This window comes from Choloepus didactylus, chromosome 7 (genome assembly GCF_015220235.1).
Source record: "Choloepus didactylus isolate mChoDid1 chromosome 7, mChoDid1.pri, whole genome shotgun sequence".
Classification (NCBI taxonomy): Eukaryota; Metazoa; Chordata; class Mammalia; order Pilosa; family Megalonychidae; genus Choloepus; species Choloepus didactylus.
Window position 1 is genome coordinate 12,509,206 of NC_051313.1, and position 26,106 is coordinate 12,535,311.

The 26,106-nt window shown below is 47.4% G+C and overlaps 1 protein-coding gene across 1 annotated transcript; it reads left to right on the forward strand.

Annotated features, from left to right (window-relative positions):
- The first annotated feature begins 1,108 nt into the window (after window positions 1-1,108).
- ALDH8A1 (aldehyde dehydrogenase 8 family member A1) lies at window positions 1,109-26,106 on the forward strand. The gene is made up of 7 exons (XM_037843674.1): window positions 1,109-1,313; window positions 4,780-4,927; window positions 6,310-6,465; window positions 8,768-8,917; window positions 12,868-13,124; window positions 16,448-16,609; window positions 25,438-26,106. Exons 1-7 carry the CDS (start codon window positions 1,176-1,178, stop codon window positions 25,888-25,890), a joined length of 1,464 nt encoding a protein of 487 aa, XP_037699602.1. The 5' UTR covers window positions 1,109-1,175; the 3' UTR covers window positions 25,891-26,106.

The following is a 26,106-nucleotide window of genomic DNA, read 5'->3' on the forward strand; positions in this document are numbered from 1 at the left end:
AAACAGTGCCCTGTGACTTATCTCCTTGCACGTGGGCAAGTAATTCTGTAGGAGAGATTCCTGGAAGGGGAGTTGCTAGGACAAAAGTTGGGTATATTTAAGTGTTGATCCTGCCAAAGTGTTTTAAAGAGTCTTCCGGTATCCCCATCAGTGGGGGACGAGAGCATAGACTTCCCCACACCCTCATCTACGGGGATGTTATCGATCCTTAAAAGCGCTTTCCAGTCTGACTGGAAAAACAAGGCACCTCTTTGAAATTCTCATTTCTTGATTAACAATGAGTCTGAGCAGCCTCGAATCTGTCCATCAACCAATTGTATTCCCTTTCCTGCTGCTCGCTTTTGTACACCCCTTGCTCATTATTTATATTGGGTTGTTCATGTCTCTTTCCCATTTGTAGAGATTCCTATATACGTCATGGCTGTGAATGCCATTTGTGGCATATATCATGCCTGGTTTTGGCTGGCGTCTTCATCTCCGTGGCACGTCGGGGAAGAGGTGAGCTGCTACGGCAGCCTGCATTTTCTGGCTGGAGAGACAGTTTTGCAGAAAGAAAGCAGCTAAAGCAGTGAAAACCAGAGCTGAACAATGGACAGAGGGTGTCTGTCTTCAGTCACCTCTGCTGAGTGAGTGGCTGGGGATGCACGGAAGGAAAAGCCATCTTGGGGAACCAAGGGATGGGGCTCCTGTCTCATGAACTGTGTGACTTGGACAAGTTGTCCAACCTCCCGGACGCTCAGCTTCTTCTAGAAAAGAAGGGAAATAGCATCTACTTCATATAGGGTGACTGTGTGGAATAAATGAGTAAATTCACGTGAAGGACTTCTTTCAGGGCCTGTTGCTTAATAAATGCTTGAGCAGTGAACAGTTTATAGTGTAAATTCAGCAAAATGATCCACATAGACGCCTTTTGACAACTTAAGAGGGCTGTGAACGCACGAGCTGATGTTAGCTGAACGCATCTGTGTCCATGTCTCATGAAGTACTGGAAGTCACTGCAATATTTGAGAGCTTCCCAAGTCCAGAGTTTGTAGCCTGGAATTCTCTCCGACAGTCAAGTCACCTCCTCCTTCCACTGACAAGGACGGGGAGGAGACTCCTGCAGGAGCAGGGGGCCGGGGTGGGACAGCCAAAGCGAACAGTTGCAAAGGCAAAAAGCAGAAGTTTTCTGAACGATGGCTGGAACACGGGCACCTTTGATGCTGGAAAACTTCATAGGTGGCAAGTTTCTACCTTGTCACTCATACATAGATTCTCATGACCCATCCACAGGGGCAGTTCACTGCAGAGTGCCCGATAGTGGGGAAGAAGAGGTGAGTGGATGCACTTAGAGAAGACTGGGGTTATTTAACATCTTGGTGAATTACAGGTCATTTGATTTCCTAAAAGAGGGTGGGGGAAATGTGCAAAGTTGCTAAACTTTGGCTGAAGGAAGATTCTAGTTCTAGGAAAGTTTATTTTGTTACTGAACATATATGATTCACGGAACACATCTCAGGTTACTATATTCAGAAACAAGTCAGTCATCTACCAATCTGAGACAGAGATGTGTGTCTAGATTTTTCTTGAATACATGGATATTCCCTAATTGGTATCTAGCTAAAATTATTGTTTGCAAGAATTATCGGTATTATTAAATGCTCCATTTTCTCTATGAAGTAGTCTAAATTTACCACTATATCCATGGATTTCTGAAAAGTGTGTTACTTTGCTTACAAAACAAAACAAAAACAAAAACAATGAATTATTTTAGATTGTGCTTTGAATAATTCCTCGTGTCTCTGAAATACCCAGTAAAGAGAAATTCACCGTTTGAATGATGAAACTCAAAATTAAATCTTATATATGGGTGGAGTTGGATTTAACAACATTCTTTTTTTTATTCAAAGGGCTATGTAGCAGAATTTTTTTTTTTAGTAATTCAGAATTATTTTGTTCTGGGGAATTTTGTAAAATATTTGAGATTGAGATTTTTTGATACTTAATCAATTACTGCACTGAGAATATAAACAACATATCTGATGTAACAAAGGTGTCTGATGCATGTATAGTCAATTAATGTTCAAAGGATTATACTTTATTCTTTTTAAGGCACAAGGAAATAGATTATTTAAAATATCTTGTTGTAGCTTTCATATATAAATCTATATTTTACGCAGATTTTAAAAAGGAACTAAACCAGTATTTCTCTATTGTTCATAATATTTTAAATCTGCCTTGTGTTAAAAAAAAAAAAAAAAAAAAACAACCTTTAGTCTCATGGACTAATATGTGCAAATATTGTCATTGGGTAAACTGTAACTCACTGGTTAAACCGTAACCAGCAAGTTGGTTTTGCTTCAAATGACCTGAGATAGACATGAGAAACCCGGCCTCATGTTTTCCAATCCTCCTCCTCTTAGAATTCAGCTGCAATTTCACCTGTAGCTCCTGGCTTGTGCCTTTACAGAGAGAGAACAAGGCACAGACACACCTGCTGGTGGAGTAAGAGACATTTTGGATTTCTCAGAAACCCAGCTTGCAGATATATATATATTCTAGCTCGTCCTCATAAGTTTCTTTTTTTTTTTTTCTGTCTTGAAAAATATGGTCACCATCCAAATGACATGCCCAGTTTCCCAAAAAGTCCCTTGCAGGATATGCTGCCAGTGCTGCCACTGGCGGCTCCCTTGCGACCCGGCGTTGGTGATGGGTTTGCGCTCTGCTCGAGGCTTTATCTGGATTCTCCCAGGTAGTGAGTCGTGACAGCCTGTGCACTTGGGAAGGACAGTGATCCTCACTTTACAAGCAGTGTGTGCTAATCCCCTCAGCTTTGACGCTAAGGTCAGTGGTGATACACACACACATGCACACAGGCCCACGCGGGCTCACGTGCACGCACACACACGCACATGCACATCTGTCATAGCATTTTCATGACAACGTCGCAATCCTGAGCACAGACTAGAGTCAGCCTCTCTGGCCTCAGAGACCCGCTCTACCACTTAGTGGCCATGGCCTTGGCTTGGAGCTGAATCTCTTTGTGCCTCGGTCTTTTCGTCTACACAATGGGGATAATGATAACGCCTTCATGGTGTTGTGGGGAGGATGGGATGGATTAATGTACGGAAAGCCCTTGGAGCCTGGCACATAGAAACGCCTTCTAAGTATGAGCTTTTACTGATGTTGCCTGTAGTAGATTAACATGCGTTGTGCATTGCATGAGTGCAATACACATGATGCAAGACAATTTAGGAAATATGAATGGACCTGCAAGCTCTGCAGAGCAAACGTGACTGCTGTGGCGTTACCCTTCCCATGTCAGCTGGGAGCAGCCACCCTGGATGGCAGCTTCTCTTTCCTCATCCTGTCTGCAGGACCCAGTTTTTTTTAAATGCAATTTTATTGAGATATATTCACACAGCATAGAAACCATCCAAACAGTACAATCATTGGTTCACAGTAGATTCACTTTTTGATATGAAGCCACTGTCTTTCCAGAACTATCTCATTACAATGAGCATCATTTTATACCTAACTTCAGCTCAGGTGAAGGTGACATGTCTACACGAGGAAAGCAGGCGAGGGGTGTAGATCAGGTTTGGAGTGAGAGGGCTAGCCCCGGCAGGGGAGGCTGAATTGCTGCCCAATCCTGGGATCCAAGAAAGTCGGTGGGTCGAGGCCGCCTGGAGCCTGGGGAAGAGGACCCTGAGCCTGGGGGGTGGGGGGTGGAGGAGAGCTGAGAGTTGTCATAAATATTTGTTGTGCATGTAGGAGGGAGAGAGCCAAGGCAGGGGCTGCAGATTTGCTGTGTCTGGAAGACATTGCTTGGCCCGAGAGAGGAGGGAGGCAGGAGGACACCTCAAGAGTCATTTTGTCTGCATGGCATTTGGCCACTGGCTGGCCCTGCCCACACCTTCTCACATGACATCTCCTTTTGGGTTTGGCTCCAATACCCGGTCCCTTTTCTCCCTGCCCACCCACAGCATTTTTCTCTCCAACAGAGGCTACACCACAGCAGACAGCTTGGGGTCTTGGGAGCTGCCCAGATCTCGGTTCAGATCTTGATTCCACCTCTCATTAGCTGGGTGGCCTCCAGAAGTTTCCTTGAAATTTCTGCGCTTCGGTTTCCTCATCTGTAAAATGGGCACAGCTATACTTATGCGGCAGGATTCCAAAAGAGGTTACGTGAACTAGTTTATGTAAAGTATTTTGCATATTCCCTTGTAGGTCAAAACTACTCCATAGATGAACTAATAAAAGGAATCATTCTAGGTGGACTGACCATCTGAGGATGTAATTTCACACAAAATTTTAGGCTTTGTCAGATATATCAGAACTAGATTAAGAGCTTTAGAGATTCTACACATCTCAATTCAGTTTCCTCTCCATGCTGTATTCAAAACAAAATGAGATTTTTTTGAAATGATCAAAAATGGACCTATGTTAAAATGAAAATAGCTTCTTTTGGACATTCTGCTTGCCCTGTTCTGGGGCTGTTGGCTGCAGTGGAACATTTTCTTTTGCTCTCGTGTTGCCGCTGCTTGGCCAGCCCCACAAACACCTGCGTCGTCTGCTTAGTGGGTAGCTCAGCCCTGGGAAGCAATGGCCGTTTGAAATTAGAAGAAAATGAGGCCTGTGTGGGCCTGTGGACCCTGTGGCCCCTCCCCGACAGGAGCAGCCTCGGGGTGGGTGGCGATGGAGACCCTGGCCGGTTGGTGTGTCGGATGACCTCCTGCCTCTTAGCCCTAAGGATGGGTCTCAGGACACAACCAAGCTTTCCTGTTCTCCTCCTCCGAGATCGCAGCCGCCGTGCAGGCCGCCCGAGAGGCCTTTCCCGGCTGGTCGTCCCGGAGCCCCCCGGAGCGCGCGCAGGTCCTGACCCGGCTGGCGGACTTGCTGGAGCAGGCCCTGGAAGAGTTTGCCCAGGCGGAATCCAAAGACCAAGGTGAGAGCCAGGGCCTTCCGCCTTCCGGGCCAGCCTTCACCTGGGCACAGGTGCCTCTTACCAAATGCTTTGTGAGAAGCGCAATAGTCACCCACGTGTGGGCAATGGAAACCCTTGCCCGGCTGGTTTGTCAGGTGTTCTCTTGCCTCTTGACCTTGCTGGATGGGAGCCAGGACATGCCGGGTCCATCCTGCCCTCTCTCCTGGGCCTCTGGGCTCACCTGGCCTTGGTCCCTCGGTGCTGGTCACGCGGTGGAGGCAGGAAACTGCCAGGATGCTGAAGGCTGGGCTTGGGGCGGCCACTCTGCTGCCTCGTCCTCAGGCCAAAGTAAGTCACATGGCTGGGGCCAAAGTCACGGGGCAGGGGATGTCCTCTGTCCCCTGTGGCGGGAGGGGCTGCAAAGATTCCTGGGGAAGGGCTGTGGGCCCGGGAGAGGTGCAGGCGGGCTGACGAGGTGCTTCCCCATGGCCTCCAGCACGCTGAGTGGACGCTGGCAGGGGGAAGATCTGGAAGAGCAGTCATGCTGTCGAGGTATTTAGGGAGATTTCCCGTGTCTGCTTCCAACACAACTGTTCATTTTTAAAAACTCCTTCCCAGAGGTCAGGGTAACAGAGTAAATGTCCATAAAGCTTTGCAATACTCTCTGCTACTTAGAAAAAACCAAGATCTTTTAAAAAATATGCACACGCTATAAACCCACCTGAAGTTTGGAAGCCACCCGACTGCAAGCCTTTAAAGAGCATGTTTCCTCTGCTGTGTGCCTGGCCCTGCAGTGTCCCTGCGTCCCTGAGGCTAACATGGTGACAGCCCAGGGATGCTGCGATGCTCTCTCTGTCCAGTCCAGGAGCTAGGACATGTGGGGGACATGTGGGGGCAAGCAAATGAGGCAAAGGACCTTGTGTCAGGGTTTCCCACTGGTCCTTCTGCCCCGTGCCCATCCTGATGACCCGACAAAGTGTTGGGAGGACATTTAATAATCATCTCATGTTTGTAAAAGTGGGTTTGTGGTATGCACATACAGCTGCCTTAATATCCATGGTTTCACTCCCTTTGTAGCACGTACAAAGCCTGGTGATCTTGAATTAAAAGAGGGTGTGGGTGAGGTGGCAGCATCTGGCAAATTCACAATACTAGCCACAAAGTCCGTGATTATTGGACTCAATGTTAACCCCATACTCGATTTCACATCCTTCTGTCTAACTGCATCATAGTTTTCCCAAACCGCGGTCAACTCTTGCTACAGTCAGGGGACACCTGCCGCATGCTGGAAGGAGCCAGAACACTCCAGGCAGGATTCGTGTGTGGGAAAAGCTGTCTGGCGGGTTGTCCCGCTAATTCTGTTGAAATGTTCTGCAGGCCTTTATCGTGTTGCCTTCTCACAGGGAAAACCATCACACTGGCCAGAACCATGGACATTCCCCGGGCCGTGCAGAACTTGCGGTTCTTTGCCTCCTCCATCCTTCACCACACGTCGGAGTGCACCCAGATGGACCACCTGGGCTGCCTGCACTACACCGTGCGGAGCCCCGTGGGGATCGGTAGGTCACAGGGTGCCACAGGCCAGCGGCCTTCACACAGTGGAGGTTCATTCTCTCTCAGATCTGGTGGCCAGAGGTGAGCTCCCACTGAGGGCTGCAGGGAAGAGTCCGTTCCGCTCCTCTCTCCTGGCTTCTGGGGACCCAGGCGTCCTTGGCTTGTGGTGACATCACACCCGTCTCTGCCCCCATCCTCATGTGGCCGTCTCCTCTCTCATCTGTCCATCCTCTTCATCTAAGGACACTAGGCACACAGTGGGGGCTGCCCTACTCCAGTAGGACCACAGCTTAACTAATTCCATCTGCAACCACCCTGTGTCCAAATGAGGTCACCTTCTGAGGTCCTGGGGTTCCAGCTGAGCATATGCTTTCAGCCATCTACAGTGCCAGGCGGTGAAAGCCAGGGTGGCAATAGTGCACAGACACGCACGCTACACTCTACTCAAATTGACCTAAAGGAACAGACGAATGAGAGGGAAAGAGCAGTTTCCCCCTACTGTTACTGAAAATTAATTGGCCTCAGAAATCCATTTCTACTTTATTTTCTTTGTGTCAAATTCTCAACTTACTCCTGTAACTTTTTTCTTCAAAAATCACAGGGAAAAGAATGATACTGAGAGTAAATTCATGTACTAGGCTTTTTTACTCCCTGCAATAGTTTTAAAATCTACTTCCAGAGAGGGTGGTAGTTAAGAGCATACATAGAGACTGCATGTGTCTGAGACAAGTTACTTACCTCTGTGTTCAGTTTCTTGGCTGGAAAACCCAGGATGATCCTTTAATTTTACTGCCATATATTTTTATGTGATTAAAAAAAATAATAATTGTAGGACAGTTAGAGTAGGGCCAAGTGTGTGGTACATGAGCTTTGACAGTGAATTATCGACCCTCTCATTCATTTCTTTGACTCTTGCTCTTTTGGGAGAGTGGGGGAGTCACATAAATGTCTGCAATGACTCAAAATGAACAGGAGATGTCACTGTTTCCTCTGAGAAAACCCACCAACCATCCATGCTTGTTACATTTTATGAGGATAAGTGAATTACGTTAAAAGGGAAGAAAATGGGACATTTGACTGCTTTGACTCTTTGAACCAGTTGGAAATCATATCTGCAAGGCATTAAGGAAAGCTCAAACCTGTTTTGAAGTTATGCTTATCTATTTTGCTGCAAAACTATGCCATCAACCACTAAAGAACAGATTTTTTTTAAATGGGAATTCAATAACATACAATATATGTTTATTTTCATAGTGCAGCTTGAGGTAAGAGTATAAAATAAGGTGGATCCACTTTCCTACTCATAAGATAGAGTTTATTTTTGCAAGCTTTGTGGTGGGAAGCCTGGACAGTTCCAGAATATCATGTAGAGATACACTCTAGATGCTGGTTGTGTGGCTTATTCAGCACATCTACCTAGTCAGGAGACAGGTGAGAACCCAGAGAACACTTTTTTTAATGCAATTTTATTGAGATATATTCACATACTATACAATCATCTGAAGTGCACAATAAATTGATCACAGTATCATCATATAATTGTGCACTAATTTCCACAATCAATTTTTGAATATTTTCATTATTCCAAAAAATAAAAATAAAAATAGAGGTAAATAAGAATGCCCAAAACATCTCATATCCCTCCTTCCCCCTATTATTCGTTTACTTTTTGTCTCCATTTTTCTACTTATCCATTCACACGCTAGATAAAGGGAGTGGGAGCCCAGAGAACACTTTTTAAGAAACCCTCCAGATAGCAAAAATGGATTTCACAGTCTACACCGTACAGTTCATTGACTTTACTGGGAGGAAGGTCTTAAAAAGAACACTCAGAGCCTGTGTGCTCTTAGTTTGCAAACAGCTTTTAAAAGCTTGAGATTTTTATGTCTTATTCCACAACAGAATAGAACAGAGATGCAGAAACCTGTTAGAAGAAATAGCAGCTGGAGAGTTTGATAATGAGGAGGGAGAAGTAAAAACAAACAAACAAACAAATAAAACCAGAAAGCCATCAAGACCAGTCTGTAAATCTCAAAAAGCATCAGGTTCCAGAACAGGTTAGCAATTGGTAAAGGAATTTGTTTTGCTGCTGTTCATAATTATAATCAAAAGCCCTCAGGAAAAGAGTAAGCTGTACTGACTATCCTGTTTTAAAGGGCACCATTGCTTGTAATTCATTTTAAAATAATTTCACTGAAGTTGGCCACAAATAAGCAAAGTTCCGATCTTAGAAGGGTAAGCCTGAGTCTGCTTTGGCTGCTTCTTTGGGGCCTGTGGTTACTGGCCGTGCTTTGCTCTCGTTCTTAGCCGGCCTGATCACCCCCTGGAACCTGCCACTCTACTTGCTGACCTGGAAGATGGCTCCGGCCATCGCTGCCGGAAACACCGTGATCGCCAAGCCCAGTGAGCTGACCTCGGTGACCGCGTGGATGCTGTGCAAACTCCTGGACAAAGCAGGTAATTTAGGGGTGTGAGCGGGGCATGGGGTTGGCAGGTGGTAAGTTTTGTAGCTTTCAGCCTCCTTGGGGTCACTGACATTTGGAAAGTCAGAACAGGGTTATTTTGGATCAAGTCTGCTCAGCAGCAAAATTGAATGTAGCTCCGTCTTTGGTTTTCTTCTCCCCGATCCTGGTCTGAGAAAGCCCCTTCGTCCGCAGGGTGCCTCCATACTGCTTCCTCTATTCACCTGCAGGGGTGTCCCTGGCAGGATGGGGGCCCAGTAGTAGTACAATGACAGGTGTCAAGAGCCGGATGGAGTGGACACCAGCCTGCTCTGCTGCTGTGCTCGGACAGTAGATTTAGATCTTGAGTTTGAGCCACACGTTAATCTTGATGAAAGTAAGACTATTCCTGTGGTCTCTATCTATATCTATTCATATCTAACACCTAAGAGGAACAGTCCATTTTCAAGAGCATCTGCAATTGCTCAGCGTTCCCTGCAGGGGAACCACGGTTCGGAAACTGGTGGAATATGGCCGCTCAGCAGCCCGTCAAGCACGGCTCTTTGCCTTCTTGTTCTCTCTGCTGATAGTTTAATGGCACATTCGGGGTGCGTTCCCCACTCAGTTCTGGGGTGCGACTCGGCCCAGGCCCAGCCCGATTCTGCCCTGGAGCTCACATGCAGGGCGCCCATGCGAAGACCCCCGGCAGGGTCCCTCCGCTCATGTCTGCACACCCCCGGGGAGGGAAGGGGGTGGGTGGTGGGGAGTGGGCTTCCCGGCTTTCCGGGGCATGAGCCCCAGGGGACTTGCTTCCTTTCCGCCCATAGCGAAGGTTCTTCTGGGCTCACCCATATCCTTAGAAAGGGCGGTGGGTAAAAGCCACATTTTCCTCCCTGAAGCAAACATACACAGCAGCCTCCAAGAAAGTTCAGCCGGTTCTTTCCTCTTTGGAGGGCAGGTGCACACCCAGCTGTTTAGGGAAGGGTGTGGGTCTCAGGGCCCTAGTGGAGCTGCCCACTCCCCTTGCATCGCACCAGCCTAGGGTTTGGGGTGGTCTTGATGGGTGCCCCAGTCCTCTGGAGGGTGTTGATGTGAAAACCTCTGTGATGCTGCATCCCAGAACGTGCCACCTCTTCCCGACAGAAGGGGCCACATTCTAACCCACTCTTAGCAAAATGGGGTCTCCAGTGCCCATAAAAAGTCAAAGGCCTTGCATCTGTGCCTGGTGGCTGCAGGTTCTGCAGCTGGGATGGGAGGGGGCCTTAGGGTCTACTTCAGTTCTGTGCAGGGGAGGGGATGTGGAGGTGGGGTCTCCGTGGCCATCTCTCCTAACACTGAATGGGTCTCCATCAGCGATGACTCATCCTTCCTGCCCCAGAACTGGTCTGCACGAGAGTTTATGCTCCCATCTCTTTGCACAGAATTGATCTCATTTCTTGTGAGCTAATGAGCTTCTTACACCAAACCAGGAGCATCTCCCCCCACCCTCCCCTGGTCTGGCTTTGCCATACTTCTCCCGTCTGAGGATGGCTGAGCCTGCAGTGCTCAATCTGCACTTCTCTGAAGCCCCCGTGTCTCCACTGGGGTGGAGAGCAGGTGAGAACCACAAACACAAAATCCTGCTTTCAAGCAATTTAAGAGAAGCCATATTGTGAGGGGAAGCAGCTGCCATAACCTGCCAATGCATTCTGGATATTTAAAGAACAAGCTCCTCTAGTCCTGGGTGTTCAAATACTCTTGACTGATGACCTTCCTCTGAAATAAAATCATGTGAAAAGTTCCACAGCGAATACCACTTTGGGAGGCCTAGAATATTCCAGTCTTCCTTCTCAGCAGGCACCAAACATCTGCCCTCGTCTTGGACTGCCCCTGACGGTGGTTCCTGCCCTTCCTGTCAGGCCTTGTCCTGCCCTATTTAAGCTGCCAAGCCCTGGCATTTGAGGGGCCACGTATGCTTTGTTGTCTCTTAGCTACCTACCCCGAGGTTTGCAGGTTTATTTGCCAATTAAAGTGCATAGCTTCCCTTATAACCAGAATCTCTTAAGGGCAGAGTTCGGATATTTCTAAAAATATTACATTAATGTCTGCTCTGAGTGGCCAGATGGTACCATGAAATTACAGTGAGCAGAAAGCTCTTTGCACATTCCCGTAGAAGCCCAAGGAAGAAGGAGGCAGCCGGCCTGCTGGTGACGAGCCTGTTTTCCCCGGGGTGATAAATAGGTGGTGTGTGTCTGTTTTCTCTCACCCCTTTCCCTTGTTGAAATGCCACTGTAAACACTACAAGTGGTTCCTTCCATGTTTTGCCTTCAAGATGAAGAAGGCAGCCACTGCACCCCACTGCCCTCTCTCACTCCCACCCCCCAACACGCCCCATGTTGGATGGGGGGCAGGGCTGATCCGGGAGGTGGTGGGATCCCCGGATGCTGGGGAGGCCTCTCCTGCCTTGCTGTCCCAGCCAGGGCCGGGGGCTCTTCTCCACGGGCCTGGGCCGTCCGCTGGGTTACTACAGATGTACACATTGGGAGTGGAGTGGGGGCATTTGAGTTGGGGCTCCCCAGACACCATCGTGATTTATCGGATCATTTTGTCTTGCGTCTCCTCCTGCCTGTCCCCGATGGGGCCTGGGTTCTGCCCTCAAGGTGGGCCTGTCAGGGACGTGGCCCTATGGGAAGATGTTCTCGGTCACAGTGGACCACCGTGTGAAATTGCTATTAATACTTTAAAAGTGATTCTTGAAGCAAAGTTTTTATCAGAGGGAATATGTTTCTGATGAGGGGAGAATGTCTAACCTGGAGCAAGAGGAAAATACTAGGAGCAGGGAAGCAGCTCAAAACCTGGCAGCAAGGTTTCTACACTACAGCCGGCAGTTCAAGCCTGGAAAAGCAGGGGTGATGAATCCAGCTGCTCCCAGGCAAGCCCTAAGAGCTCTCCGGACACAACACAACTGCCTGTAGGATTTTCTCTCTGGACACTCAAAGCTCCCCAAACTCAGGAGCCATTTCTAAGCTGTGCAATGTGCACCAGTCACCCAACAATTCATCTGAAAAATTTATTATTTATTTGTTAACTTGCTCTGGCCACTTTTGCAGCTTGCTGGTTATCCAGCGTCCTCACTGCCTGCATTTCCTCACCAGTGAAGTGAGGCAAATGATAATCGTACTCTCCTCGGACGCTCGCTGTGAGGTCCACAGGCTGGAAATCACCCTCAGCCACGGCCCAGTGAGCACCCAGGGCTTAGTTTAATGTGCCAGTCGGGGCCATGGCTCAGGGCCACAACCAGGAGCAAACACAGATACCATTTGTGTGCTCAGGTAGGGCACGTTCTGGTGGCGGAAAGGCCAAAACCAGGTAAAGCTTCACACACCAATCGGTACCTGCAGGTCTAGTGCAATAGGGTCTCGTGATAGAAGTTGGGGCCCCTAGTTTTGGGAGATCGCAGCACTTGGAAGTTGGGGCTGGGGGCAGTGGTGCATCTGTCACTGTGGGCATAGGAACACCAACTCAGAAGTCACCCTCTCACTCTCCAGGGCCACCATCATACTGCTCTCCTCTGTGCCTCGGTGACATTTACACATCTCTCCACTGTACCATTTTCACATTGACTTGTGACTCCTGGATGCCAACTTGGAGGAGGGCACTCTCCCACCAATGGACTCAAACTGCTTGGAGATATCTTTGCATCCCCAGCAGTTCAGGCCTAGTAAATAATATGTAAAGAATTGCCTAGAATGTTCTACCCGAATCTCAAATCTCGCCACATGCATACAGTTGGCAGAGGAGCCTCTGCAGTCTTTGCTTTGCTATTAAATCAGAGGCAACCATGAAAGTTCTGGGTGTTGCACAATTCAGCAAGAGTCCAACTCCCAGCCTGTCACCCAGCTTTTTTACTTTGAAGAAGACTCTCCATGGAGCTGGAAGTCCCTAAGGTGAGGAGAATCCATGTAACCGATAGTGTTTCCCATCCAGGTGTCCCACCAGGTGTGGTGAACATCGTCTTTGGGACGGGGCCCAGGGCGGGCGAGGCACTGGTGTCTCACCCTGAGGTACCCCTGATCTCTTTCACCGGGAGCCAGCCTACAGCTGAGCGCATCACCCAGCTGAGTGCTCCCCACTGCAAGAAGCTCTCCCTGGAGCTGGGGGGCAAGAACCCTGCCATCGTCTTTGAGGACGCCAACCTGGAGGACTGCGTTCCGGCAACTGTCAGGTCCAGCTTTGCCAACCAGGTATGTCCTCTGGGGCCCTGTTCCTCTTTGGCCCCTCCAGCTGGATCAGTTTCATCACAGTGTAGACCCTGGGCGAGGTGCGGTCAATCCAGAGCCATTTCGGTGAGAGGAGAATCATTATGTTGTGTTTTTGGAGTATTCTCTTTTCAATCTCAATGCCAACTGCTGGCCTTGGAGAGTTATGGCTCCTGTTGAGCCAGCTCCTCTCCTAGAGTTACCTTCAGTTACCGGCTTCTCCATCAGTGCCTGTCATTCACCCAGGGGCACAGTCTCTCCTTGCTGTCCCAATGTCCTATGCCCAGTAAGCCTTATTCTCCCCCCAAAACACCGCAAATGCATTTGCACACTGAGGTATAACTACTGGAAACTGCCTACAGCATATCTCTCAGCTTGGAGTTATGATGGAGCTTCAAGGCATATTTTCATCTCGTGACATTGTGTAACAGATGTTTTCTGGGGTGCATAATTTTCATCAGATTCTTCAAGACCATGGGATCTCCAAAGGTTAAGAATACAAGATCGGATCCCTAGACTGATGGGGACTACAACTGTTTTTGCTGAGCATTTGCATCCTCAGTGGCATAGAATAGTGGCTAGATAAAACAGATGTGCATACACACTGAATGACTTCTCCAAAGGGCAGTTTTATGTCAGCAGAGAGCAAAGACTTAAGCCAAAGAGTTAGGCCTTCCACAGAAGGAAGGGGGATTGGAAGATGAAATTATTTATTTGACTTGCGTGACATTGGGTAAGTCGCATAACCCTTTTGAAACTTCATTCCTTCACCAGTGAAATCCCAGGAACAAGTCAATTGGGTTTTTGTGCAGTTCATGGAAAATATCCCTTGTGGTTATTATTTTCATGGTAATTTTAATCATAATTACTTCTCTCACTGTAATTCCCTGAGAAAATGACTAGGAATATATAGGACTTCTGCATCAATAGGTTTAATGTGTTTTTATGATAGAACTAATTTAATCATTGAAGATGAGCAAAAATCCAAAGTGAACAACCAAGCCAAGTGTTTAGTTGTTTTAGTGACGCCATGGAGAGGGACAAAAGTGGATGGACAGAGACATCCAGATGAGAGATTAGGTGATTCTCTGTCCTAAAGGGAACTGTCCATCCTGAGCTGGGGATGAGCCGCGGGCTTCACAGACATCAGGACCGGGTGAGGATTAACATTTGGCCCGGAAAACCTTCATCTTGGGGGTGTTTAAAAATGTCCGTGGGAAAGGGACAGGGACCTCGTTGGCCAGTCAAAGGCAGCAAATGAATTTTAGGCAAAATGAGTAAAGCACTTGAATTTCTTTTACTTCATCAAGTGATGAGTTCCATGGGGTGCACGTTTCTTCCCTAATTAAACATTATGGGTGTGTTTGTAGTGTCTCCGAGTTGCGCTGGTTGCCTGTCGATGGTGAGTGGAGGTGTCACTGGCTCTGTGTGTGGCCTCGGGCCTGTGACTGACCCCAAAGCTCAGTTTCCTAATCGTACCCTGGGGAAGATGATTCACCACAGGACCTAGGGAAAAGCATCCCGCACGGTGTCTGGTCCACAAGAGGTTCTCAATAAATGACATTTCCCATTTCTCATTTCCTCGGCAGACATCCTCCTGGGGATTGTGGGGTTACCTGTGTGGGAAAGGTGCAGGGTAACTAGCAGACTTAGGAAAAGCCTCCGTCTCTCCCCACATGGCACAGGGCACATGTGCGAATGAAACTGTCACGGTCCAATATTTCCCAAGTCAGACAGGTTGATCATTTACTAGTTATTTGGGGGCAGAAAGAATTTAATGTTTCAAAACATATTTGCTGAATTTCTACAATGTCCCTTTATACAAATACCAAGATAATTGGAAGCATCCTATTTCTTGAGAGTGTTGTGAAGACCAAGTGTAAGTGTGATAAACTAGAATAGCTATGTGTGCATGTAGGCATGTTTGTAATACAGCATCACTCTGTGAAATATCTAGAGTGCGGTTTGTAAACTATGACACGCTGCTTTCAGTGATGCTTAGGATTCTTCTTCACTCAAAATCCTGTAAGGAGCTCTCCCCCGCACGCTCAGCCTCTCTATTTGGTTGTCCAGAACAGAACTTGCGGGTGGCCTCGCTCACCCTGCCCTGAAGAATTGCTTCTCTCTCGGCCTGTGTTGGCCTCTGCAGAAAGTTTGCTCCCATCTGCTCTGTGGCTCAGCTGCAAACCCAGGACCCATGCTTGTCCTTGCTCTCCCTTTCCCTCATGCCTCAGATCGAATCCATCCAGGACTCCTACTGCCTCCGATGTTACAGTAGATCCCCTCACGTCTCCATTGTATACATCCCAGTTTTTATACTCTTTCGGGATTCAACAATCTGTTGAAACTGGTGGCTCCCCATCTTGTCTCTCCATCTCCATTGGAGCTGCCCTGGTCCGAGCCACCTCCATTTATTGTGGCTTCTCTGATACTCCCTCCACTCTGTCCCCACTCTTATTCCCTTCCATTCTTTTTTCCACACTGTGCCAGAGTGTTGAGTTCAAAATGTAAATGAGATCAGACTCTGCTGCTTAAAACCTTCCATGGTCCCTGAAGGATGTTCAGAGGAGAATACAACTCCTTACCGAGCTTCTGAGGCTCTCCGGCAGATCACTGGCTCACCTCCTGACCTTGCTTCCTGACTTTGCCTCCTGACCTTTCCCCTGACCTCACCGCCTGACCTTTCCCCCCTGACCTCGCTTCCTGACCTCACCCCCTGGCCTCACCCCTGATCTCGCCTCTTGATCTCACCTTCTGACCTCGCCTCCTGACCTCACCCCTTGACCTCACCCTCTGACCTCACCCCTTGACCTCATCTCCTGACCTTGCCTCCTCCATGCCCCTTGGGGTACCCGCCCCACGCCGCCTCTCCCCTGCCCCGGCCCCCCGCCTGCTTGCCGCTCCTCTCACTCACCAGCTTCCTTCCTGCACCGGGTCTCCATGCTTGCCGTTGAGACTTCTCTTCCTCTACATTTTTGCGGGTCCAGCTCCTTGGCATCAGTCACACACCACTTCAAATGCCCCCTCGTCACAAGTGACTCCCTGGGGGAAGACAGTCCCCCAGCTGTTTCTGTTCCCATCCTCTGCCTGCTTTGCTCTCTCCCTGGAGCTGCAGGATTTGCTGAGCCCGTTCATGTGTGTTCTTCCCTTGCCCACGTGACCGTGTGTTCCCCGTGCAGTGACCTCCGCCACCGTGTCCTGTCACCCAGGTCAGCGCCCGACACAACAGAGGTGAAGGTGCAGGGGGATCTGCCCAGGGGGCGTTTGTCCTCCAGCCTCGTCATTGTCTTGTGGGTTCCTCCTGGCAGGGGGAGATCTGCCTCTGCACCAGCAGGGTCTTCGTCCAGAGGAGCATCTACAGTGAATTCCTAAGGAGGTTTGTAGAAGCTTCCAGAAGGTGGAGAGTTGGCCTTCCCTCCGATCCGTCGGCCAGCATGGGAGCTCTGATAAGTAAAGCCCATCTGGAGAAGGTAAGTGGGTCTCGGTGATGGAAGATACAGAAAGAGCTTTTACTCGGAGAGAGGCTCAGAGCGAGGCTTAACCCTGACCTGTGCTTTGAAGTATTATCAACTGTTACCCTGTGTTTGAAAATCTATGACCTGAGTGAAATCACCTCTGGGCATGGAATTAAAAAATGCTTTGGACACAAATACCCAAATGTAGTCTAGGTTACAGCGGGATCTTCCTGAGACAAACGCCCTTGAGGAGGCAGCAAGGAGATGGCAGCAGGACAGCAGGGAGGGCGACTTTCAGGAGATGAAGGTCCGCTCTTAAGGCCAGCGTGCACCCAGGTTGGCAGGGGTGCCACAGGCAGACGTGCCCTCTGAGAAGGTCCTGCCTCCGGCTTGGAGCACATGGACTTCTGGAAATGTCAGCAGGAACCATCCAAACGGTGTGTTCTCCATCCGTGGGTGACCAGTAGCCCGGCGGGGAGAAGCCATCGAGGGTCTCTGAATGATTTATAGACTATGGATCTGTAGGGTCATTTTAATTAATGTCCACCATGCAAATCCCAAAATAAGTCATGGAACTCTGGAGCTAGAAGGAGCTTGTTTCATGCTCAGGTGACCGAGAGCCACCGAGGGAGCCCGGTCCCCATCAGTTAGCCGTGAGAGGGGCAGCCTTTACCTAAGTCTGTGGAAGTGTCTGACCCTGCCCTGGACTTTGGCAGATTTGTGACATTTTAACTTTGACCTTCACTCCATTGCTAGGTACATGCTTGCATGTAGGAAGGTATATTAGTTTAATGGTTTCTTTTTATGTCTTCTATTTTCTCAGTGAAATAGGAATCAGGGTCATCTGGCAAGAGGGAGGAGGGGAGAAGGTGCTGGAGGTTGGAGGAGCGGGCAGGTGTGACAGAGTCTAGCAGGAGGGGGAGGGCGGGAGACAGGATGAACTTGGAAATGACCATGTGGTGGGCAGCCAGAAGGGCTCGCTTGAGGCTTGTGGACACTCATGCAAAGTGAGGCCAGCTGGCACGGCCATGTGCTTTCCCGCAGGATTGCAGGTGCTTGGACAGTGGTCTCTGGTGACCCTGGGGTCCCACAGCTGTGGATGATCCTGCACACCGCCCCCCCCCCTTTAGAAGGAGAATCCCCCCAGGTGTGAGAAGCTCCTTATCTGTTCTTGTCTGGCTGTTCCTGCCTGACACAAGGGCTGTGTTGTGCCCACCCACCATGTGCAAATAAATGGGGAAAACAATATTGGCATAGTTCTGAGTGCTTCCTGGGAGAAGGGGAAAAGCAAACATTAACTCGCAGAAGCATCTTCAGGGAGAAACAGCTACTGCCTGAGGTCTCTTTTGCAATTCACCACTCACCTGAGATTCAAAGTTCTCTATAGCAACTCAGCAGATAAGCCGTTTCTTCACTTTCATGCACTGCCACAATAGCTTACCCAGTGAGGGAGGAGATATCAATTAAACCAATCAATGCATTTGATTCTTCTATAGCAATTAAATGATTTGTAGTCCCACCCCACCACCCACCGCCAGTGCCCTTTTGTGTGTGTGAGAAATTGACAGGGCAGGTTGACTCCTGTGGTAACAAAGTTCCACCATCTGGGGAGCTTAAGGCAATGTAAATTTATTCTCATAGCTCTGGAGGCCAGAAGTTGGAAATGAAGGTGTTGGGGCGGCCATGCTCCGTCCTGTGGGCTCCAGGGAAAGATCCTTCCTTGCCTCTCTCCTGGCCTGTGAGGGCCCAGGTGCGCCTGGGCTGATGGCATCTCACGCCAGTGCCCAGGTGTCTCCACCTGGATCCTCCCCTCCTGTCTGGGTCTCTTCTCCCCTTCTTAGAAGGAACCAGTCATGTGGGATTAAGGGCCCACCCCACTCCTGTGACCTCATCTTAACCAATTCCACCTGCAATGACCCTGTTTCCAAAGAAGGCCGCATCCTGAGACACTGGGGTTTAGGACTTCAGCACAGCTTTTGCGGGGGACACAATTCAACTCCTAACAGCTGATGACATCCGAGAGGCGATGACATTAAACCTCGTCACATGCTGCACTCTGCAGAAGGGTCCTGAGTGAAAGCTGATGTTTCCAATTTAGCTGAGTTGTTTTTCAGCCTTGCTCTCCCACTGGGGTTATTTTGCGCCTGGCTATGATGTAGCATATTATGTGTGATCACACCCCCTCTTGCTCACAGTCAAAGCAGAAGGCGTGAGAGTGGCCCTGATCTGCTGCTGTCACCTCTGCCATCTTCCGTTGGCTCCTGCCCACCGGCCTCTCTGTCCTTCCTTGAAAACACCAGACATGCTCCTGCTTGTGGCCAGGGCTCCTGCTGCTCCCACCGCCGGAAATGCTCTCCCTCCAGATGGGTGCTTGGCTCCCTCATTCCCCATTCAGATCAAATGCTGGATTCTGAAGGGGGCCTTTCCTGGGTGCCTTTGGGAAAATTGCAGCCTGCCCCACCCTGGAACTTCTTACCCCTTTTGCTGCTTTAGTTTCTCCATGACTCTTTATACAATCTGATGTACATTATACATTCTTTCATTCCTTATTTCTTTGCTTATTCACTCTCTGCTCCCTGGTCAGGATTACACATGGCTGTATCCTTAGACCCTCAAAAAGTGCCTGGAAAAAGTAGGTGCTCAGTACGCGCTTACTGGGTGAAGGATTGAATTAATACCACATCACGTGCTCTAGTTACAGCTCAGCACCCAAATTTAAGGCCCCGATTTTCCTTCAACTCTCTTTGACCCTCGGTTCAAACTACCTGGAATTGGGCCCCAAATGCGCAGGGGTTGGCCATCTCTCTTGTCAGCTTGACCCAGCAGCAAGACTCAGAAATGAAAACAAAATAAAAACAAAAACCCAGCCTCCCTTCAGGAAAACAAGAATACACAGGCATGAAGCATCTAATATCACGGATAATTAAATTTAACAAGAAAGGGACTCAGAAAACAGAAGCCTTTGAGGTTTTGCTTAACCCCCCCTTTAATTCTTCATCCTTTCATTGGCATTAGGGTTGGATTTTCCACCTTCTGTCACAGGCAGCTGTAATATTGCATCCAGCTTCTTAAAAGGCTTTGGCTAGTTGCGGGTGCTTATTACTTCAATATCATACAAATCCAATGTTTTAAATTTCAATTAAGAATTTCAAAAAATACAACCAAATTATTTATCAAAATTAATTTGAGAGTTTTACAATGTTATTACAAATGATCAGATGGAACACTTTCTGCAGGTTCATATTTTTTAATGTGCTTGGGTTTCTCAAGAATCAACTTACGAAAAAGATACCAAAATATTGTGATAACATATTTTAGTTGAAAACATCATGTTCACATAGCATTTGGTTGGTCCCCAAATGCCCAGACTTTTTGTTTGTTTGTCTTATTTTGCTGTCTCCCAGTAGTATTTCTTCTGCCTAATAAATGAATTATACTTTTATTATTTTTCATCTGCAACATTCCATATTTTACGCTGAGTCTAGCAGATTTTTAATTTGAAGTTTAAAGCCTTTTGGTTATGTTACATTTTTGTAGAACTTCCTTAATAGCCTCCCAGTAGTTTTAATCACTCATAAAGCAAACACAGAGAATGTTCATGTTCTGTGTCAAACCATTGCAGTGTGGAATATGTAGATTTTTGTCTGGAGTAAAACAGGCACCCCCAACTTTGCATTCTTTGAATGACCCCACAAGGAGAACCAATCATCTCAGTGGGTCAGTGGTTAGAGTCCGTTGAGACTGACAGGCAGCCCAGAGCTTCCAGGGGGATCTGGGTGGGGCCAGGGTCTGGAATTCTTTCCTACCTGTAGGAGTTTGCACCACGTGGTTCCTACACAATTGCTTTCTGGGTTCGTGGGGGCTGCAGACTCGCCTCCAGTGGAGCAGGTGGTAGTGGAGGGTCACCTGGCACGTGCCTGCAGGTTCTCGTCTCCCCCACCTTGGGCAGGTCCAGGTGGTGCCTGCAGGGGGCAGGGACCCTGGGGTGCTTTGCTCTGCTGCAGCTCCTAATATCTTGACAACTCATTTTAATCCCCTGCACCTCCTCAGCATAATGATTTCACTAACTTAGTTTTTACCTCCCAAATCACCCATCTTATATGCTGTAGTTTTAGCATGCCATCTTTTCCTAAAGGAAGGGGAAATGGGGAGGCTATCCATTCCCCCTTATATCTCAGCCACAGAAGCTGTGGCCCAAAGCCACGATCCCTAATAGATCTAAACCGCATACAGTAGTCCATATTTTTACAGACTTGCAACACAGACGAGGCCCTAGGCGGGGTGCCAGCCTTCCTCCCCCTAACACCTCGGCCCAGAAACACCAACTTCCACGAGACCATTTTATGCCTGAAAACAAGAGGCCTCTATTTAACACGTTGGTTATATTATCTTAATATGGTTTCAATTTAGCATACCTAGCTACTGTGGAGCACCCTGGAAATGATGAAACAGTTATCAATTTTTTTTTTCTGACCCCTTTCAAACATTTAAAACTATTTGGCCAGGTGTGGGCACATATTTGTCTTTCGAACAAAAGTTTTAAAATCCCCTTTATACTTTTGGATATTTTCTATTTCAATTGATTACCTAAAAAAAAAACTTTCTATTTTGGAATAATTTAAGATTAACATAAAAGTTTCAAAGAGCATGCGGAGTGTTTCCTGCTCTCTCCCCCAGCTTTCCCTGTTGTTGGAACCTGACGTTACATTATGCTACATTTGTCGAAATGAAGAAGCCAACACAGCTACCTTTCCATTAACTAAACTCGAGACTTAACCATCGACTGCTTTTGCTTTTTGCTTGATCATTATAGCAAAGAATTCTTCAGCCACTTTCCTTGGAACATTCTTAAAAGACAAGCTAATGAGTTTGCCCTCATCTCTGATTGCTCCAAGGTGCCTCTGCTTCTAAGGGGAAATATTTTTTTTAAATTAAATTCCGTTTTATTGACATCTATTCACATACCATACAGTCATCCATGGTGTACAATTAACTGTTCACAGTACCATCATATAGTTGTGCATTCATCACCCCAATCTATTTTTGAACATTTTCCTTACATCGGAAGGAATCAGAATAAGAATAAAAAACAAAAGCAAAAAAGAATACTAAGGGGAAAGATTTTATACACACAATTTAAACCATTATTCATGGTCAAAAACTCAAAAGCAGTCTCTGTCACTGGCCACTTCTCCTTTGGGAGGAACCAGGAAGCTGGTGTTTCCACAACCACTTCCCCCAAGCCTGAAACCGCTGGACTCTGTGCTGTGGAACCTCCCACCTAGAGCAAAGCTCCTCTCAGCTCCGCCCACCTTTCCTTCCACTCTGAAAGCCTCAGAAACCACGTAATTCCTGCTTGGAAGCTGCCGGCCTCAGCCCCGGCAGCTCCAAGGCTCCCTGGGCCTCGACGTGGCTATTCTGCCGGGATGTGGTGTCCAGACTCGGGGCCTCCCACCCGGTGGACTCTGAGGGGCCATCAGCCTGAGCTTGTGAGGAAGCCCTGGGGTTCTCTGCTGTTTTGGAGCTAATATGGGCAGCCAGGGAAGAGGAAGTGCGGCCTTCTCTGATTGTGACCCTTTTCCCCTCAGTGTGCTAAATCCCCTGGGGTGGAGGAGGCAGTGGGCACACTTAGGCCAAGCTCCTCTTCCCCCCTCACCCCAACAAGCATGGGGGCTGTGTGCCGGGACCCTCTGGCCATCATCCTCACCCTGCCATTACTCTCTTCCCTGTAGCGTTGCTATGTCTTCTCCAAATCAAATTAGCAGTGTGGGGTCTGAGGTCTTTGTGTTCATTCCACTCCTGTGTGATTGTCACACTCAGTGGTCGATGGTGGTGTCAGAGTTGTTTGCCATGACACAGTGGGCTTGAAAACTCATGGAGAGGCCACATCTGCCTCAAAGGTGGTACAACACCCCCAGGCTCCAGGTGAGCCACAAGGATGCACAATGACTTGCAGGTGGGTCCACCCTCGAGGAATGAAGGAAGGGCTCCCTTTGCCTTCCTCACAGAACTGTTTTGTTTTTCCTTTTACCCTCCTGGACTCTTCCCCACTTACCTGCCTGGAGGATCTGGCTATAAGCCTGCCTGCCCCAAGATCTAAGTCACAGGAGATGTAGGATTTTTGAGGTGTACAATGAGGCTGCAGGAAGCACAGAGGAAGTTCACGGGCACATCCTCCTCAGGCCTAGCTAAGGTCCACTTGTGCAGTCCCATGTCCCCATTGGTCAGGGAAAGAAGCTGAGAGACAGCGAGAAGGGTGTCTTTAAGGTGTCTGCATCAGTAAGGACTCTCCAGAGAAAGAGAACCAACAGGATCGATTGATCTGTCATCTATCTATCTATCTATCTATCATCTATCTATCCATCCATCCATCATCTATCTATCCATCCATCCATCCATCCATCTATCAGAGATTTATTTCAAGGATTCACTTATGTGATTGTGGGGGCTGGCAAGTCTGAAATCTGCATGGCAGCCTGGTAGCTGGAAATTTCAGTAAGAGTTATGTGACATATTAAGTCTGAAGTCTGTAGGAGAAGCCAGCAGACTGGAAACTCAGAGAGGAGCTGATGTTTCAGTCTTGAAGCAGAATTTTTCCTTCTTCAGGAAACCTTAGTTCTTTGCTCTTCAGGCCTCCACCTGGTTGGATGAGGCCCACTGCATCATTGAGGGTGACCTCCTTTACTTAAACTCAACTGATATATCTACAAAATACCTCCATAAGAACATCTAGGCCAGCATTTGACCAAGCAACTGGACACCATAGCCTAGCTGAGTTGACACAGAAAATTAACCAGCATAGTCTTTTAGCTAGTAAGTGTCAGGTCATACATCATATCAGGTCATACATCATATCCTCATCATCATCACCATCATCACCGTAATTACCACCACTACCACTATCATCATCTCCACCACCATCACCATCACGATCACCATCACCACCACCACCACCATCCTCAAGAGTGGCAGTCAAAGAGACTTAGGCATCATGGTAAATCTTTCACTTCTATTACTTTTATTTAATCCTCTCAAGAGCCCTATGAGTAGGTGGTAATGTTAGTCCCATTTTTCAGATGAGGAAAATATGGCTCAGAGCATTAAAAAAATCCCTAACCACAAATAGAGGAAATGAGATTTCAACACAGTCTGGTTCCCAAGCCCCTCTTCTAACCTCTATATTCTGTCTTTATGTTAAAAGTTACTAAGCACTAGCTATTCCCTGCTCTCTCCCTTCAAAAAAAGTTTTATGATAATAATCTTTACGTTTTATAGCATAGTAGCAGTCAATTTTTTTTTGTATTTTTTTATTGAAAATTGAAAATCCCAGTTCCTGAGTTGCTAGTGTAGATATCATTCTACTCATCCAGTGATGCTGCCTGTAATAAATGAGTTCAATTTAGCATGGGCCACCTTTTATATTAAATATTTAATAGGGTCACAATTTGAACTGACACTTCCTTTCGAATTTTATTATCCCAAGAGCCTCCAAGAGATGATCATGTAATTTGTCTTAGACATGGTCATGGAAGCCAAGGCTCGGAGACCTTCCCCTGACTTCCCCGGTTCACACGGGCTGCCTGCCTTTGGCTTCTTTTAATTAATGTGGTTGGGATGTTTGAAAAGGAGCAAAAGGATCGGGGAAAGAGAAGTAGAGACCTATTTTTTAGTCTCTACGCATGAACTAGAAAAAGGCAAATTCCGGGAAAGCTTTAAGGTCACTGTGGATGTTGGGGAAGGGGGCGTAGTGGAAGGAGATATAAATCTACAAGCTGTTCTATTTTTTAAAAGACTTTGGTTTGGTGGCTTACTAAGTGTTCTACAAACTGAAGGAAGATTAATAATAGAATAGCATAACATTATTCTTTTTGACATGGCAAATAAGCATGTAGCTCTACAATGGATATTGTTCGACAATGAAGTATTTACTAATCAATTCTGGGGCAGATGCTCAGATAGATGAAGGATGAGTTGTGATCCAAAAGATCATTTCAAAATTAACTCGGCTTGACTGTTTCATACTTGACTGCTGTTCTATACTTTCAATTTTCGGGACTATTTTTTTCCACTTGTCCTACACGGATAATACCCCTCAGGGGTAGAATAATTTCCGCAAATAAAATATACATGTTTACATATAAAAAACACGTCATTATGGGGATCAGTCATTTGGACAACCATTGTTAATAAACCTCAATCTTTATCTCCAGTCACTGGGTTAACTTTTTACATGATTTATTTCCCATTATAGTTAGATATACTGTATTACCAAGATCTATTCTCAGGGTGTAATCAGTAATGAGACTTCAAATTGGAAATTATTTTTTCTGGAAAGTTAGCCACAGAAAGTCTCCTGGCCTTTAACTAAATCTTATACCTCATCTACTTCCCAGTTTTGGCAATGGACATACCCCCCAAAAGTGAGACGCCATCCCTTTGAGAAGTAAACCATTGAATATACCTGAATATGACTTCTAGCTAACTATTTATTAGCTGTGTGAACCTGGGAGCTCATTTATCCTTTCCGAGGCATCAGAAAACAAGAGATAATTGTACACACCCTCTAGGGTTTTGAGAGAATTAAGTGGGATAACGTTTGGAAAGCACTTATCAGCATGCCTGGGCTTAGACACTAACCACAGCTTCATCCCCTCCTGATACACCGAGTGCCACAGTGATTGATTGAGTGGCTTGGCCCTCGGGCTTGGCAGCTCAATGAGATGATCAACTCCAGCTTGACCTTACACATCTCTCCCAGATGGTTAGAAAATATGGAATCTTCTGCTGAGTTCTGGGAAGCACAGATGGTCAAATGTTGCTAATTATGATTCTCACCCTCCCAGGTCAGAGGCTACGTGAAGAAAGCTCGGGCGGAAGGGGCCCAGATTCTGTGTGGTGAGGGAGTGGATGACTTGAGCCTTCCCTTCCCAAATCAGGCAGGCTACTTTATGCTTCCCACGGTGATCACAGACATTAAGGACGAATCCTGCTGTATGAAGGAAGAGATATTTGGTCCAGTGACGTGTGTTGTCCCCTTTGATAGTGAAGAGGAAGTGATTAAAAGAGCCAACAACGTCAAGTATGGCCTGGCAGCTACAGTGTGGTCCAGCAACGTGGGACGCGTCCACCGGGTGGCTAAGAAGTTGCAAGCAGGATTGGTGTGGACCAACTGCTGGCTCATCAGGGAGCTGAATCTTCCTTTTGGAGGGATGAAGAGCTCTGGGATAGGTAGAGAAGGAGCCAAGGATTCCTATGACTTCTTCACGGAAATAAAAACCATCACTGTTAAATACTGATCCTTGCCAATGGCGAAGCTGTTCGGTGAATGCCTGAGTGTCCAGTTGCTGTGATCAGAATACTTTTGGAGGGAACTTGTAACAAGAAGAGGGTAGTGTTTGATCCATTTCTAGTGTCAAGTCTAATCAATTCCAGTTCTTAGTATGTGTACCTATTGAGGCTGTAGTGTACTAATCCTAAGAAAAGAAATAAATGTCAAACAATTCTAGTAACAA